The sequence below is a fragment of the Orcinus orca genome, chromosome 19 (genome assembly GCF_937001465.1).
Source record: "Orcinus orca chromosome 19, mOrcOrc1.1, whole genome shotgun sequence".
Taxonomy (NCBI): Eukaryota; Metazoa; Chordata; class Mammalia; order Artiodactyla; family Delphinidae; genus Orcinus; species Orcinus orca.
The window spans coordinates 23272159-23290938 of NC_064577.1; the positions used below are offsets into that span (position 1 = coordinate 23272159).

The 18780-nt window shown below is 41.8% G+C and overlaps 1 protein-coding gene across 1 annotated transcript in view; it reads left to right on the plus strand.

Moving 5' to 3' along the window:
- Positions 1–18780, plus strand: part of GNA13 (G protein subunit alpha 13) — a 41305-nt gene that overhangs the window by 12849 nt on the left and 9676 nt on the right. Inside the window, exon 3 of the mRNA XM_004275410.4 lies at positions 17800–17850. Within this exon, the coding sequence (XP_004275458.1) occupies positions 17800–17850 (51 nt within the window). The remainder of the gene's footprint in view (positions 1–17799; positions 17851–18780) is intronic.

The window sequence follows — 18780 nt, forward strand, 5'->3', positions numbered from 1 at the left end:
TACACTTCAGCTCTAGGCTAGGGTAAGGAGAATTATACTTAACTTTTTTCTTGACTTTTTAAACTGTTATGTTATGAGCAAATGCTACAATCAATTTTAAGGTGGCGTCACAATCTAGTAAGAAACCAAGGTTCCCATCTCTTGTATTCTGCACATTTGGCCTTAATGTAAGGTAGCTTTCTTTTGAAAAAGGTGCTTTATTTAAAAAAAAATCATTCCGTAGAACTTTATTCTTTTGATAGGAATATATATACATATCCATTTGATATTTTTATATGTAACTGTATTTTATACTATGTGCAGATATTAAGGTTTAGGGCATTACTTCAGAAGTATCCGTTTTTCGTCATGATAATCTGAATTCTTTTCTTCTCAAATGTGAAAACTGAAGAGCAAGTGTAAAAGAACAAGAAGGCCTTGGGTAGCACATTTCAGGAGACGTATTCCTCTTTAACAAGAGTTAAGCCTTAGTGAAATCATGGTACCTGGCAGCTTTCAGCAGCTGTTCAGGGACATGTTGCCTGCCATCTGTTAGTGAGTCAGGTGCTTTTCTGCAGGCTGGGTACTTGCTGGCAAACCACATGAGAGTAATCTTTGTTCCCGTTGATCTTGGATGCAAACAAGTAAATAATCCCACCTGTGATAAATGCTCTGGAGGAGAAGAAGAGAAAGCAACGAGAGGGCAGTCAGAGGAGGTGACACTGAAGTTGAGACCCCAGGGGTGGGAAAGGGTCGGCCAGGCCAGGAGAGGGGAGAGTTGGACAGGCAGAAGGAGCATCACGTGTGCAGGGCCTGCTGCGGGCCAGGGCTCGCCTGAGTGCGGGAATCCGAGGAGAGGGAGGAGAGCCTTTGGGCTGTCCTGGGGGCCCGAGCAGCCCCAGAGCTGGGAGGCTTCTGCAGAAGGAGCCCTCCTTGTCAGGTGGTCGCCATGGGATGCATCAGGGACACTTGGTAGGGGAGTCATGGGGCTGCCGATGGATTGACTGAGGGGAGGGAGAAAAGCATGAGTAAAGAGGGGCTTGGATTTCTGGTTTGACAACCAGGTGGGCAGTGATGCTTTTTGCTGAAATGAAAAGACCCTGTGAGACGGAAATTTGAGGGGGAAGAGTACGGCTTTAGTTTGGGTTTATTGGGTTTTGAGCTTTCTGAGACATACAGGAGGAATCAGGTAGACAGTTGGGTATATATGTCTGGAATCTAGAACAGAGCTTCGTGCTAGAGGGAGAAATTTCAGAGCTGTTTGTGTTCAGATGATATTTAAAGTCTTTAGAACGCGTACAGTTACTCAGGGAAAGGGCGTAAAATCAGTTAGGGCTCAGGAAAGAGTCTTAAGGAACCTTCAGACTGTTTGAGACTGTTCAGAGGAGGAGATGCTAGCGGAGATGGCTAGAAAGGTAGAAGACGTTCAGGAACGTGTAACGCCATGGGGGCCGGGAGAGGGTTTTAAAGAGGAATAAATGGTCAGGAGCGCCACGTGCCCCTGAGAGGTCTCGTGAGGTGAAGACGGACGTGTCCATTGATGCCGGACAGCAGGAAGGTTACTGCTGGCTGGCAGGTGATGCGGGGAAGTGGAGAAGTTCTCTTGAAGTCCAGCTGACTCTTCTCATTGCCCTTTTGCAGCGCGTTCAGCCCACCTGACGTACTAGGTTGGGTTTTTTCAAGCCTTTTTAAAGTCTAAGAGTATATTGTATTTATATTAACCAATTTCTTTGAATCTTACTCTCAGAAGAAGAGTTAATATCAGTTAATGATAGTGTTAATCTGTTGGGCCAGGCAAACACAAATAATGTTTACTTGAGACCATTGCTTATGCAGTGAGGGCGGTAACTTAGCAGCGATGCTCCTTCCCTCCTTCAGCAGGCGTGTGCTGAGTATCTGCCCACACCATGTTCTGGGATGAGCAGGCCCTGGGACTCAGGAGCTGCCTGGCTGGCCTGCCTTCACGGAGGCTCTCGATCCAGTGAGGAGCGCATAAGTCACCCAGCGGTGGCTGCAAATGATACAGTAAACGGTGTAGAGTGCTGCATTGGTAACCTCTCTTCCGAGAGTTTGCAGAATCAGCAAGTGTTCACTGACTGAGAAGAGGCCTAGGAGGGCAGGTAGGCCAGTTCGCTTCGCTTTGTACATAAAACCCAGGTCCATCAGGGTTAAGGTCGTAGCTAGTTTGGGTGTGACAGTCATAATTACTGCTGTGCTTCCCTGTGCCCCTTAATAACACATTAGCCCCGTAGTGACTTAGAAACAGGAATTGATACTCCAGCACACGTTATGAGCTGTTACCCACATTCATCAACATGTAAAACATTCCAGGCTGCATGTGTCTTTGCTGTCTGACCTGATTGATCGGAGGTGAGGGGTGGCGTGTGGAGCTTCTCTGCCGCCGAGAGTTTGGGGTGATGGCTTGAATGTGAAATCCATCGAAGTCTGGGTTTTCCTGTCACCTGCTGTGATCTTAGGCATAGAATTACTTTGTTAATTAACGTGGATTATTGCGTAATGTTTGAGTTGTGGGGATTTCAAGATGCATTGCAGCACATTGGCCCAGAGCAGAGCTTTCCATCTGGTGTCCGTTCACAAGGACTTCTGGGTGTTAAAAAGTGCTTGTATGAGCCCCTCTATTTAGATAGCAGGGGAATTGAAACTATATTTGGGAAGTTATGTCTTATGTTGGAAAACTGCACATTCTTTTTTTTTTTTAACAACTGAGGTCATTTCTTTTAGAATTCGAGACATTTCTTTATATGCTGTTGGGATTGTGTATGATTGACCCTTTTCAAAAAAGTATTTTAACTTTGAGGAATTTTTAAGGGTTCAAAACTCTAAGCTTTTTAGTGTTATCATTATGTGAAAACTGAAAAACAGGGAAGCTGTTTTTGTTTTTTGATTTGAAATGGGCTCCAGAATCTAAATTAGCTTTTTTTTTTTTAAATTTAGATTTTAAAACACGTGTACGCCCATTGTAGAGTATCACCTAGTTGGCCACCATCCCTCCACCCCGAGCCATCTGTGTGGACAGTTGGGTGTATTTTCCTCCAGTATTTGAATACACTATTGGCTGTTGAGGTAAACTTTTCTGTAGTTTCTGTACAGTTTTCTATCCTGTTCATTTAATGTTGTGCCATTCGGATTTCTTGGAGGAGGTGATTTTTCTCAGAGGACTGGTAAGGCATTCTTCTAGAAATGGATGTGCGTTTTTGACTTATATGGAAAATTCTTTCATATATACGTATTTATGAATAGTAGGGTGGTAAATAGTAACCTGGAATAAATAATTCGGTAAATCATGCCACGTTGCTGCCGTAGTGAGCAGCACCGTACACCGTGTCAGAGCTAGCCCGCCTCTGCGGTGTTCAGCTCCTTCCTCACACTTAAAATGTGTGTCTGATTTTTCAGGGAATAAGATTTTATAAAGAAATGCTGGCTGCCACTCTGAAACCTGTATTTTAAAGAAGCGGCTGTAATTCTTATATAGGGTTTTGAAAATAATTGATACTTTAAGATAACAAAGTTGAACAGCATATAAGTGTAAGACATAAGCACCTATAAATGCTTATTAGACATATGGCCAAACTCTTTTTTCTGTCTCTTCAGGATGAAGCATTTTAATAAAATAAAGGCCTTCTTTTTTGTGACATCTGTAGTAGAATTATTAAACTGCATTTGCCTTTTGTGTTATATGTCAACTGGAATTTGGTGGGGCGACAGGAGTTCTTAGAAAACGAAGATCATTAGCTTTAAATCATTTTGGTGATAAGTCTAATTAGAAAACTTGATATAAAAAAGAATTTATTAATTTGTGAGCAGTGGCAAGAAAACGGCAATTTACAAAATAAAGTGTTAACTTCTTTCCAAAAATTTCTTATTACTAATATCGTGCACTAGTTTGTTTTTATAGCTTATATGCAAGAAAAATCTGAAACTAACTGTTTAGAGGTATTCTTTCTGAAATTCTGTTTAGGCTATTATAAACTATCTTAGTTTGGAGAGCTATTTAATTTGAAAAATATTTTCAAATGTTTGGATGGTTTTAACGTAACTGACTAATTTTGGCTCTTTTGGGAGTTTTGAGTGACGTACATAGAAAATGCCAGCAAGAAATTTGGAAGTGCATTCAGTTGGAGCCTACTTAATTTTGACCTGTCTACAGAGCAAAAGAAAATAGCTTGTATTTCTTTGAATATAAGTAAATACTGTCTTTCTCCTTGTGAACCAAAGAACAGGCATGAGTGGTAGTACTTTATGCTTCAGTGATAAAGATGACAGTATCCCCTTATTAAACATGTGCTGTGTGTCACTTCAATACCTTACAATGTTTTTGTCCAGAGAAAAATGAATAGAGAAAGTCATTAAAAAAAAAAAAAAAAGGTAGGTCATCTCAAAGATAAGAAATAGTAAAATGGGTCCTTTGTGAAGACCAGGCAAAACAAGAATGTTGGAAGGGCAGGCGGATGAACGCAGAAGTGAGGCTGTTCGTGGCGAGGGCCTGAGCACCAGGAGAGTCTCATGCCTACCCTGTGTGTGGGCTCGCCAGCCGCTCCATTGTAGTTTATTTTGAAATAAAAACTAAGGAGGAAAAAAGACCCAGAACCCATCCAGTAAGAAGTATTACCTTCTGTCTTTATTACTAGCCACGTCCTTATTGAAAGGAGGAGTCTGGATTCATTAGCCAGCTTTGACCTCACATATTTCCATTTTGTACCTTACTTATTGGGCATTTAAATTTTGCTGTAAACCTTATGTATAAGTAAATGTTAGATGGAAAGGCTTATATTACACAGAGTCTATTCATAGAATATTTAAAGCCTCCTTATTTAGGTGTGGCTTCACCAGGATATTTGCAGGGCTGAAATTACAAGTGTATACAAAATATGAATTATTGATTTAAAAAAAAACAACAACCGTACTTCTAGGTCACTTTTAAAGGCAAGTTAATTAGTTTCCTATTGAATAGATGTTCTCCAAATATATGCATAGTGAAGCCTGCCTAATGAATATTCAGAGAACATTTCTACCTGGCTTAGTTTTGGGATTATAAGACTGATGAAAATTAAAGGCATGTTATAGGTATACAGAAACCTTGCTACGGCAATCAGGGCAGCACCATACGGCAGTTGAGTTCACAGTTGTAACCAGTTTAAAGAGTAAACAGATTTGTAATTTTATGTCTTGATTCCTTTTCCTCTTTGAATATTCCAAACTTGCAAATGGAAGGACTTAAAGTGCATGGCAAGGGTGTGAACCACTTTAAACCGTTGCATTTAGCTATTTTAGAACACAGACCTCTGTTCTGTAGTTTACTAGTACTTCAGGAAGTGTTTGTTGTTTGTAGTACTTGGCTAGTGGTTGCTTCTCTATATAAAGAGAAACTGGATATTAACTTCGAGTTATGCCATCATTTTCAGAATCACATGTATACTTAGATTTCAAAAGAAAATTTCTCACTGCTTAATTGTCTTGGTAATATAGATTTTCTTTGAATTTTAATATTTCTTGTACTCTCAAGAAATATGTTTACTCTTAAAAAACCATTTTAGGTAATGCTAATCTCATAACTAAAAGGGCCTCCACACATAAAAATGGGATGCTTTTTTTCCTTTTTTTGGCTGCGTTGGGTCTTCGTTGCTGCGCGCGGGCTTTCTCTAGTTGCGGCGAGTGGGGTCTACTCTTCGTTGTGCTGTGCAGGGTTCTCATTGCGGTGGCTTCTCTTGTTGCAGAGCACGCGCTCTAGGTGTGTAGGCTTCTGTAGTTGTGACTAGCGGGCTCTAGAGCGCAGGCTCAGTAGTTGTGGCGCACGGGCTTAGTTGCTCCATGGCACATGGGATCTTCCTGGACCAGGGCTCGAACCCGTGTCCCCTGCATTGGCAGGTGGATTCTTAACCACTGTGCCACCAGGGAAGCCCGGGATGCTTTTTAATTCACTTCTTTCTTTCTAATTGACTTACTTCTTCACAGTGGATTTTCTGCCATTTATAGACATACCCAATAAGCCTGCAATTAAATTCCAGACATTTGACAAGATTAAGCAACAGTAGTTCATTTTAGTAGCAAACTGAAATCCACTGCATTACTTATAGTTTGCATTTGATGGAATTCTGTTACCTCTTTTTTCATTCCACAGTGTAATTTTCACCTGTTTACCAGGTAAAAAGATAGTGCTCCTTATGTGCTCCTTATTAAACACTTTGCATTGCTTTATTTACCTGTCATGCAAAGTTTCAGTGTCTGTTGCAGAAGCAAAATAATTTTATAAGTTTAATTGAGGTTTTAAGTTCATTAGGGTCCTATTGCTAAAATATAAGTAGCAGTTCTAATACTTGTTCTCATTTATGCTTTTTTTAGCTGCTTAACAGTGTTACAGCTAGAGTACCAGGTGCATTAATTTTTAACCACAAAAATCTCTGGGAGTTAAGTTTTGAAGGCTGTTGGACATTTGAAAATGGGCTCTAGGAATATGGAGAGGAAGGCTGCTAGCACTGTAGTAACACAGGAAATAAAGTGTGTCTGAATCACCAAATCAGTTTTTAAAAAAGAGAAAGAGGGCTTCCCTGGTGGCGCAGTGGTTGAGAGTCTGCCTGCCGATGCAGGGGACGTGGGTTCGTGCCCCGGTCTGGGAAGATCCCACATGCCGCTGAGCGGCTGGGCCTGTGAGCCATGGCTGCTGAGCCTGCGGGTCCGGAGCCTCTGCTCCGCAATGGGAGAGGCCACGACGGTGAGAGGCCCGTGTACCACAAAAAAAAAAAGAGAGAGAGAGAGAAAGAAAGCTATTTCTAGACTTAATTCTGCTGTTTATGTCACAATTCAAATATGTCAAATGGAGGCCTGATGCTTTTCATGTGAGACCTAGTTGAATTCAAGTAAATATTGCTTGAAACCTACTTTTGTAATAAGATGAAGAAGCTAAATAAGTTTCTGATCTGGATTCTTAATATTCTTGGCATTTTTACAAAGCTTTTAATAAAAACCCTAGCTGATTTGATATAATCAGTATCAAAAGGTAAAATTAATATAAAATCCAGTTTTGAATAAAATCTGCTGTCTGTGCAGATCTGAGCTGATGCTAGAGCCGGCCCCTCAGAACCATGTCTCGTGGGCCTTCGGAAAAGTTTGGTTTGGTGGAGTTGTGGTGGGCCTGGGGATCTTTGTCTCTAAGGAGCACGTTAGGTGGTTCTGAGGCACTGCCGAGATGAAGAAGCGCTTGGCTAGCACAGGAGTCAGAGGCTTTCTGTAAAGGGCCGGGTGGTGTGATACCTTAGACGTCATGTGCCAGGAGACAAAATCAGTGTAACAGGAGAGAGTTCAGGTTTGCACAGATTTTTTTATTGACGCAATTCAGAACATAATAAAGTTGCCTACGGTTTTTTGTAGTATAGGTTTACTAATGAGAAGAATTGGATTCTTTTGGAAGGGGATAACATTTTGCTTAAGTAGGGTTCAGGGTTTTGGTGTTCCCTGTTATCACAGTCAGGTGCAAATGTTCATCCCTTAATGATTTTACACGTTCCGCCCTTGGAAGTGTCTTTGCACACAGATGGGTACTGCCAAGTGAGCATTTGGGGGAGTTTTTTTGTTTTGTTTTTAATTTTTATTTTTTTTATTTATTTATTTTTGGCTGTGTTGGGTCTTCGTTGCTGCGCGCAGGTTTTCTCTAGTTGCGGCGAGCGGGGGCTACTCTTCGTTGCAGTGCGTGGGCTTCTCATTGCAGTGGCTTCTCCTGTTGCGGAGCATAGGCTCTAGGCGTGCAGGCTTCAGTAGTTGTGGCACGTGGGCCCAGTAGTTGTGGCTCGAGGGCTCTAGAGCGCAGGCTCAGTAGTTGTGGCGCACGGGGCTTTGTTGCTCCGTGGCATATGGGATCTTCCCGGACCAGGGCTCAAACCCGTGCCCCCTACATTGGCAGGTGTATTCTTAGCCACTGTGCCACCAGGGAAACCCAAGCATCTGGTTTTAATTGAGCATAGACTTTGCTTGGAAGACATTTAGAGAATTCTGTTAGCTTGTTCCTGGTGTTTGCCTCTGGGCATGTCATTTACATTGCAGGTTTACCATTCCAGTCGTTGCACAGTTAAATGGATTTTGAAGTATGGATTTTTTTTTACACTTGTATTACGGTCTGAAAGATGTTGCTGGAACTGTAGTTTGACTTTAGAAATGTATATCTGCTGCACATTTGCATGAGAATGGAGGCCTACTGTTTTAACTTGACAGCAAAGAAAGGGTATAAAGCAGTTGGACATTGCTTATGATTCCAGTAACACTAATTGTCAACATGATTTTACCACAGTATAAAGTTTGCAAAAAACTGTTTTGCCTTTTAGTTTTGGATTGAATTCATTATGAAATGTAATCAAGTCTTCCCTAAAGCTGATTTTGAAAAGCCATTCAGTGTTCTGCGTTAGTGGTTGAAGGTGGTTCTTGTTCAGAAAAAATTCGATTTCATCCATTAGTTCAAAAAATCTCAGTAAAAACTTACCTCTGCCAAGACATGGAACTGGTGTAATAGGGCAAATCAGCATATTCAGCTTCTGTTTCTGACAGAAATTCACGGAACTGGTGATGGTCAAGTCCATGAGAGTGAATTAAATTCGTCGTTAACAATACTGGTTCAGTAACAATATAGATTTAATGTATTTCCTACAGAGTCCCTGCTGGTGAAGAATACATGATGTAACCATCTTCACAGTCTTTGTAAATGTGTCCTTTTTCTTCTCCACACATTTTTACCACCGTCAGTTGTAGTACACATCCGAATTCAGGTTGTGGTGATTTAGTGTTTGCTCAGCTTCCTTGAAAATATCCTCATCTGTAGTTCTTCCACACAGCCTATTCATACAGGCTTATTCTTCAGTCACTTCACCCTTGGCATTGATCCCTTGAGTACACAACCGCTGAGCAGTCCGTGGCAGTCCTTGCTTGGCTAACAAATGCGAACTCCTTGGAAACTTGTCAGCTATCAGCTGCCGTCTCATTTTCGTTTTTTCCCTCTTGTGAAGAAATTCTGTGATGAGCTATTCCATTTAAAATTTTGTAATTTTTCTGACTATTGCTTTTCTGTAGGGGTTGGGATTATTTTGTAGAGTGCTCGTCTGGTAGTGTTGATGTCCGTGTGTACTTTCAGCGCAGTTGTAGGGTCATTGCATAATAAACACGGGGCTTTGCCATCTCATTTGATATCAAAATGATCCACATTCCATTGTGCCTTGAAAGCGCGACACAGAAAGTCCTCTTCTTTTCTGCTTGTTTTGCTGGACGTGCACTAGTAATAATAAAAAAACAAAAAGTGGTGGTATTGCACTACTGATGACACTTGAAACATTTTCACGTTATAACTGCGTCCGTGCAGTTCGTGGTGCAGAGTGAAGAGCACCACGCGTGGCCTGTCACGACTGCTCTCCTGGCGGCGGCCAGGAAGCAGCTGTAGACAGTAAGGACATAAACCGATGAGCACGGCTGTGCTCCGATGCGGTGTTATTTATGGACACTGAAATTTGAATTTCATATCATTTTCAGATATCATGAAGTAGTCTTTTAATTTTTTTTTTTTCCAAACTCCTTAGATGGGCCACACAAACACAGACAGTGGGCTGGGTCTGGCCTACAGGTCATGGTTGGAGGACCCTGGGCTAGAATATATGAAACACAAGAAGGGAGCGCCCCAGTGGCTCCCCCTCTGCCGCAGTGGCATCCGCTCCGCTCCTGTGCTACTCCTGCAGCTCTAGGGCCTGGGCCGTTTCTACAGCCCCATTACAGATTACCAAACTGCTTTCTAGAATGTGTATGCCTTGCTTTTAAAATATCTGAAGTTGATCCTTATCTCTATAGACCTTAGAAATTTAAATAAGACTTTGAAGTTAAAATCTCCTCTAGATTGTACCTATATTGTTTAAGTAGAGTTGTCCCCTTCCTGTTGCTATAAAGCTGCCAGTAAATGAGTATATTCTTCTTAAAAAGCAGATAATTTCTTCTTGTGTATTCTTTGGCTATCTAGCTGAAATTCCACATCCTTTTTTTTTTAAATTAATTTATTTATTTTTGGCTGCTTTGGGTCTTTGTTGCTGCGCACGGGCTTTCTCTAGTTGCGGCGAGCGCGGGCTACCCTTCGTTGTGGTGCGCAGGCTTCTCATTGCGGTGGCTTCTCTTGTTGCGGAGCACAGGCTCTAGGCGCAAGGGCTTCAGTAGTTGTGGCACGCAGGCTCAGTAGTTGTGGCTCGCAGGCTTTAGAGCACAGGCTCAGTAGTTGTGGCGCACGGGCTTAGTTGCTCCGTGGCATGTGGGATCTTCTCGGTCCAGGGCTCGAACCCGTGTCCCCTGCACTGGCAGGCGGATTCTTAACCACTGCGCCACCAGGGCAGCCCCTCCACATCCTTTTAAAGTAGTACATTCTAAATCCTGTCCTGTATATATTTTAGCCGTGCACAAGAGGGTGCTGAATAAATCTGTCACTTGTTTGATAACTGGGCCAATAAACTGCCAGGTATCCCTATAATTACACATTTGTTTAATAGAAGTTATTTTCTAATTTGTGTTCTCAGCTCTTCTGTTACCTTCAAACTCAGGGTCCCTGACCCGTTTTGTCTCTGCAAGCAAAGACAGTCTTTCTAACACATGACTCTTGTAAATGGGGACGACATTGAAGCCATTCCTAGTTTAGGCTCAGCTCTGCAAAGCTGACACAAATTAATATCATGTCATTTTATTTTGTCCTTGAGTTAACTTCACCAGGGTTCCCTGGCTTTGTCAGTAGCAGAGCCTGTCTTGCGAGTAGAACCCAGGCCCACTGGCTGCTCTGCCCTTGTTTAGGCAGAACCCAAACATCCACAGGTTAAGGAAGTACGGAAACTTCAGGAGTGCCGCGCCACTGCGGACGCTTCAGCCTTGCTTCGGTAACTAGAAAGTTATCTCAGCATTTCAAACAGAGAAAAAGAACTAAGGGATGACCTAAAACATCTGAAACTTAAAAAGTCGTAAGTGCGAAATGGCTTTTCTTTGGAATTTTATTAAAAATTCCCTTCCGTAACATAAATCATACTGTGGAGAGTTACAATAGCTCTCAAGTCATAACCAACAAAGAGTGAGTCTTAAACCCGTGGTCTTTCTTGCCTGATACATGAAATTGTTTACTTCTGTGTTAGCCAGGAGACTAAGCAACACAACCTGAATAATGAGTCACAACAAAAGTGACTTTAAGGGTAACAGGCACGTAGATAAAGGAAAGAAGAACTTAAATTTAAATCAATTGTACAAACTGAAATTGTTGCCTAGGGCAGACAGAGCTCTGGTGATTATGCATTGAACCACACGACTTCCTCGTTTTACTGACGGTTAAATTGAGGCCCAGACAAGTCTAGAGACTTGCAGATGGCTCAGTGTTAGGGAAAGGACTAGATTTAGTGTTAATATTAGACAACCAGAAGACTTCCGATCACCTCTGAACCGGTTAGGGAAAAGGATTTGAGGGGAATCACCCCCTGGTTAGTCACACTTCATTCACCGGACACTTGGGGAGGAGGGAGCCAGGCCGCCAGGTGCCAGGCACTGAGCGAGATATCCGATTTGCATGAGGGCCTAACGCTCAGACAAAAGGCCAGGGCAGAAGCTCTCGGTTACTGAGAACAGAGATGCCGTTATTCACTTTCTATGTCCTTCATGGTTCAGTTGCAAATAATACACATTTTATATTTTTTAGTTTGGTGGGGGTTTTTTGTTTTTTGAGGTTGTGAAAGATTTCTCTCTCTCTCTCTTTTTTTTTTTTTTCCCAGTAAAAGGTCTTTAAAGCTACTGTAAGAAATTTCCCTTAGGGCTTCCCTGGTGGCGCAGTGGTTGAGAGTCCGCCTGCCGATGCAGGGGACACGGGTTTGTGCCCCGGTCCGGGAAGATCCCACATGCCGCAGAGCAGCTGGGCCCGTGAGCCATGGCCGCTGAGCCTGCGCGTCCGGAGCCTGTGCTCCGCAACAGGAGAGGCCACGACAGTGAGAGGCCCGCGTACAGCAAAAAAAAAAAAAAAAGAAATTTCCCTTAAATTACCTAATTCAGAAAAGTATTCATCCTTTTATAGCATGTGTGTGTTCGCATATGCACGTGTGCGTTTGCATGCGTGTGTTTAAAACTGTTTTGTTTCAGAATAGGTTCATTTGGCTAAACTTCATCTCTTAACAGTAAGAGTTACCACCACGTGCATTAAAAGATGATTAAGATTATTCTTATGTCTCCCACTTTCAGTTTTCTCACTAATGCAAGGATTAGTAGTATCACCTATGATGTAAATAGCTTTTTTTTGAGGAGTTATTTTAAACCAAAATGTGTTTTTCTTAGGAATAATATTTTAAAGCATTTATAATCCTTGAGTCCTGGCCGGGTGATGGGGGAGAAGGCAAAGGGGACTTTATTTAGGACTTAAAATATTAGGGATAATCCACGCATTTAAATGTGTGAAATGTATTAAAATGTTTTTATTTAGATTTTATACAGTCTCAAGTGCACAAAGGACTTTGTAAATTACACTGATGAAACTTTCTTCAGTAGAAGCTGAAACTTAATAACAGGAGCACGTGCATATTTGTGTTATATTATTTGATTTTGGTGAGATGATGAATTCCTAATAAACAAAGGTATGTAATAATTTGAACCCCAAAGATCTAAGATTCCCTCTTAGGGAATGCAGTTAAATCAGGAAGCTTCAGTGAAAAGAACTTTCTAAATACTTTTTTATATTTGTATTGTAATACCAAGAGAAGAACAAATAGGGATGATTTTTCCTTTTTTCCTTTTTTGAAAAGAGAATATAGTCACTCACAGAAGTGCAAAGTTACCTTGTCCATATTTTAAATAGCGAAAATCAAAGCATATGTAATGCAGAACTATTCTTATCATAAATCCCCGAGTCCACATTTATTAATGGCATTAAGAATTTTTTGGATTACAGATAGATAATATAATGCATGTACTGTTTATTACGTAATCTCCACACTTCTTTTGTTTTTCTATTTATTTACTTATTATTACTTTCTATTATAATTTTTTGGCTGCGTCGGGTCTTAGTTGCGGCATGTGGGATCTTTCATTGCGGTGCGTGGGCTCTTCGTTGTGGTGCGCGGGCTTCTCTCTAGCTGTGCTGCACAGACTCCATGGCGCCTGGGCTCTGTATCTGTGGTGCATGGGTTCCAGGGTGCGTGGGCCCTGTAGTTTGCGGCACACAGGCTCTAGTTGAGGCACGCGAGCTCGGTAGTTCTGGCACGCGGGCTTAGTTGCCCCGCGGCATGTGGGATCTTAGTTCCCGACTAGGGATCGAACCCGCGTCCCCTGCATTCATTGCAAGGCGGATTCTTTACCACTGGACCAGCAGGGAAGTCCCTCCACACTTCTTTTGCAGCAAAACATTTGAACAGTTTCACTAAGTAGGAGAAATAAAGACTATATAAGGAGCCTCAGCCGCTTGAGGTCAGGTTTTGCTGCCAGGTGGGTGTAGGGGTGAGCATACGAGCAGCGTGTGGGTCGGGTAAGGGGTTGCGGAGCTTAGCTGTGTCAGCCCCTGCTTTAATTGAGCTCTTAACGGCATACATATTTCATATGTAGCGATTGTATCGAAATAATTGTTACCTGATGACTTATACTATGTTGTTATGTTAGTGTGCCAAAATTTATTAACTCATTCCCGTAATAAGTGGGAAAATAAACTTCCAAATCTTGCTATTATAGGTAGCATCAAGTAAAATATCGTTTTGTTTGTGTCGTTTTATGTTCAGTAAATTCCTTAGAATATGCAAAAGTTCATGAAAAGCTTTATACTACTCGTACTCTCTAAACAGTTTGTGTGAACTTGCAAGGTCGCTAGAATGAGTATACCAGTTTCCCAACACCCTCAGAAATGGTGGGTTCGGTGTAAGCGTTTAGCTCTTAAAGGGGGAAAGGCTTGCTGCTTTCGATAATATGTTCATCTTAGGGTTACTTTAACCTTCGTTTATTTGACCATTAGTTAAACAGCAATATTAATTGAAGTAAATTTTTGTGTAGTTGAACCTTCATTGTCAGTTTGGATATGGAACGTGTTATTTTCTCTTTCACACAGAGCTCCTTTGCTCTGGGGTCCCAAAGTGATGAGCAGCAGCCCGCACAGTGTGGGGCCGCTGCGAGTCCGCATTCTAGCTTATTACAGAAGCATCTGTAAGACACTCTCCTGTGATCTTGGCTTATTTTTCGTCCTCATAGTTTCACTATTCATATACTCAGTGTTGTAGCTGTTGTGTAGGAGAGAATCAATAGGACCTGTGTGTCAGTGAGTAGTAGGCGTATTAAAAACGTTGGATCTCTTTGCCTTAGTAATTCTTCTGAGATCACTAAGAATGTAATTCAAGAGCGCATAAAGCTGTTTACACAACATTATTTATTTTTAAAATATTAAAACCTTATTTAAAAGGTGGAAATAACTCAAATATCCAACATTAGATTAGCGGTTTTAGTTAACTTTTTAGCATATAAATACTGGGAATTATTTTGACCATTAAAATGTACTTACAGTTACGTAAGTGAAAAATAAGGATGCAGAGTTGTCTATATTATTTCAGCAGTGTTAAATATACAAAAAGTGATTGGAAGGCAATCTCTTCAAGCGTTAACTGTAGTTGTTTCTGAACGATGGAATTAATGATTATTGCCTCTTTCCTTCTTTGTTCCTTTTTCTAATTTTCAAGTTTTCTACAGTGAATTTTACTAATTCTAAAATCAAGGAAAGTCAATTAATGCAACATATAACACCAGTCAAAAAACACCTTTTTGGGGCTTCCCTGGTGGCGCAGCGGTTGGGAGTCCGCCTGCCGATGCAGGGGACACGGGTTCGTGCCCCGGTCCGGGAGGATCCTACGTGCTGCGGAGCAGCTGGGCCCGTGAGCCATGGCCGCTGAGCCTGTGCGTCCGGAGCCTGTGCTCCGCAACGGGAGAGGCCACAGCAGTGAGAGGCCCGCGTACCGCAAAAAAAAACCAAAACCAAAACAAAAAAACACCTTTCTGAAATGTTCTGAATTTCATTTAAGGTATTTAATATTATGTAAGTATTCAATATGCACATTACTGAAAGGGTAACAGTTCTGTAAGTCTTACTCATACAGAAACAGAGTGACTACTTTTTATCACATTTGTCCAAGAGACTCTACCGTGTATACTTCAGTGTAACAGGATTGGTAATATTCGTTTGAATTTTACTTTTTAAAGTACTTTAAATATATAGCCTCATTTGTGTTGTACAGACAACTCAATAAGTAAATATTGATGTTATTTAAAGATTAAGCCCAAATTCCCTTTGGCCTATATATGTTGTCCATCATAAAACCAAAAATATTATGTTTTTCATTAAAATGGATGAAATAATGCAAAGTACCTGTACAGGCTTGACCAAATAATCTCTTCATTACCCCAGAATGAATTTTTTGGAAGCTTTTTCTTTTCCCTTCTCTTAAAAATCATCTTTAGGTGCTATAAACACTGTACGAATGTTCCAGGTCCAGAAGAAAGCAGACTCATCTGCCGCTGCTCCTTCGCAGTCACCAGGAGATCGCAGCCAGGCCTCCCCACCCCCCCTTCCCCCCGTGCCCACCACAAGCACATGCCCGTGTACGCGCTCGCCACCATGTGCTTTAAGGCAGCAGTTCTCAAGTGCGGTCCGTGGACCACTGGGGATCCCAGAAACCCTTTAAAAGGAGTCTTCATGTTCAGCACTCTTGAGGGTGTCACTTAAGATGTTCTTTCCCTTCATTAAGCTGACACTCGCACCGATAGAACAGAACAGCAGGGCTGCAGTTGCCAGCCAGTGCCTGAGCGCAGATGGGGTATCAGCCCCAAACACACTACTAGTTGGTGTATTCATCACCGCTCTACATCTGCAGTTTAAGACACACACACCAGGTTCACTGAAGAGATCCTTGATTAAGCAGTAAAAGTTGTTTTAGATCAGTTTCAGCAGCTCTGTACTACGCCGTATGCTGGCTTGGGCGGCACCCTGAAAACGCTCCTGCAGCAGGACTGTGGTCTCCAGGGAAAATACTTTTGTGACTGGTTGTGACGTGAGCTGAACTAACTGTATTTTTCGTGGAACACCATTTCTACTTGAAAGAAACAATCAACTTACTCAGACTTGGGCATTTGACAGGCATTGTTTTAGAAAATGAATGAAGTTTAGCCTGCCAGTTCAAGGAAAGTAACAGTATTTGTTGCCATTGATAAAATTTGAGCTTTCAAGTGAAAATCAGAATTTAGGAAAACTTGTATCTGCCCACCACTGTGAGGTTGTCAACTTCCCAAGCCTTAAGGCTTCTTATGAGATCATTATGATGTTAATGAATATGATTTTCTTAATATTATGTCATGAAACATGCCGACATTTGGAAGAGCTGTATACTTAATTGCCCACCATGTTCCATGTGATCAGCGCTTGGTGTTACAAAATTGTGGGTGGGTGAAAGACCCATTCAAAGTACAAGATAGACCAGTGAATTTTAGTGTCTGTAACAAAAGTGCAGAAAGTTCATCAGTAGGCTTTCCATTCCACAGGGACGTCACTTTCAAGAAACTACTGTTTGTCAAATTCTGGTGTAGAAACAAAAATATCTACAGTTACAAAGGTTATCAAAATGCTCCCTTTTCCAATCAGCATTCTTTGTGAGGCCAGATCTTCATATGCTACAGCGGAAACGACCTGTAGTAGCAGTTCAGATGCAGAAGCAGAAGTGTCTCACTGGCTTTTATGAAGCTACACTAAAATATGTTAACGTGAATGGGTTTATTATTGATATTTTTAAATGAATTAATAAATATTTGTTACAGTGTCTCAGTTTTACTTTCTAACGTGGTAAGTACTGGTAACCATAACCCACTTAAACAACGTCTTTTCGGGATCCTGAAGAATTTTAAGACGTATGAAGGGATCCAGAGACTAAAATCTTGAGAACTGCCGCTTTAAGGCCTCGTGACTCAAACTGTGGTCCCAGAAATCACCTGAATTGCAGGAATTACGTGCCCGCCCCTGTCCCCTCAGATGCCCCCTCAGAACCTGCAGTCAGACAAGGTCTTCAGGGAATTCTCTTCTGTGTGAAAGAAGCACTGCCTTCTGGAGCTCGGGCAGGACAAGTGTTGCGCTGGTAGAAACCCAGCAGGACAGGGAGGACCCTGGGAGACTCCAAGACACAGCCCTGCCGGTTCTTTGTTCGAGTATTTCCTCTTAGGAATGTGTTCTCATGCACTTTAGATGTTGGAAATTGTCTGAGGTCTGATAGAAGTCTGGGCTCAGAGAGAGTAGACTGATCACTCAGGTAGGGAAGAGAGGTGAAGCCTGCAGCATTATTCAGGGTTCAGGAGCAAAAAGGCATGTCCGTCTAGGCGCTTGCCTGTTAGGTGTTCTCACCTCATCCCTGCTTCGCTTTTGATATAAACGTGATTGAAAAATGTAGACAGAAATAATCCCACCTGACTTGTAGTTGTATGTGTATCGCAAAAGCAGTTTTCACCTTTTAATTACATCTTCCCTTTGGATACACAGATATATCGGAACACGTACATGTGATCCTGTCCGAATGGATGAGTGCTTGGGGTATCGCTTCTGTAAGGACTCTGTGAGCCTCGCCAGGCTGCAGCACTTTGACAGAGACAGACATTTTATGTGTCTTTAGTGGGGTTAGCTGCTCAGTCTGAAATTGGTGACTAAACAAAGTATGTTTGGATTTGGATTAAGTGTACAACCAGACAGTTTAATATAAACTGTTGTAACAAAGTCTTCCATCTCTAAGCCCTAATAACTATTTATTTTCTTCTTGTTTTCAGGGTGAATCTGTAAAATATTTCCTGGATAACTTGGATAAACTTGGAGAACCAGTAAGTTTTCAGACTGAATGTTTGTGTTTATTGCCATTTGAAAGCAGTAGTTAGGATAAGGAAACTTAGAAAAATGATGTATTAAGCGGTATCCTTTTTCCTAGTGGCAGTATGCTGACTGTTCCTGCTTCATGTTTTCTCCCTCTCCTGTCCTGACCTCTGCCAGTTCCTTGAGGAATGCCCTGTCCACTATTTTGTGAAAGTAAAACTCTTTATGGAAAGAAGTTTATGCTTGAAAATGAGGTGGCACATTAACTAGCCTACGTCAGTGTCTTTTGCTTTTCTGTAAGTGGAAACCGAAAGAAAGCGGTGGGCTGATTGATTTCAGAACTTTTCAGCAAACGTTATTTTCCAGTCCAGGACCCCCCGTGTGTTGGGGTGGAGCGTAGGAGGCTGGATTCTCAAGGCCGTGATGTGGGAGGAGTCGCCCTTGCAAAGGAGCTGGACCATCAGACTGTCCTGTAGTGCGTCCTTGAGGCCGTGGCCGACTGGCGAGGGCTGGTGCTGGCCGCTCTCCGTGTTGGACTTGTGCAGAGATTTCACTGGAAGGAAGCTTTGTGCTGCTTAGAAAATGCTCGAAAACCATTGCCCTAGCGTCAGTGGTGACCCATTCAATTGAGTATAGCTTCGTATGCCGCCTCTTAAACCAGATTTCTGTTGTAAAGTTTAATGTGGTTTTATGGGTTCTTTGAGATGTTTAACTTTAAAAATAAAACAGAAGGAAAGCACAAAATGAAACCTATTGCAAGTAGGAAAGTAGCATATGTGTGTCTAGAACGCTAAGTTTTGCATTTTCCCTTATTTTTTTGTATTTTGCTAAATTGCACTTGTCTGCCGTTCAGTCAGTATGTGTTTCTCCCACCTGTTTCGTAGACACAGGTGCTCTAGAAGTTAGGGTCTCTGTACTTGTCTGTTTTTGTTCACTCAATC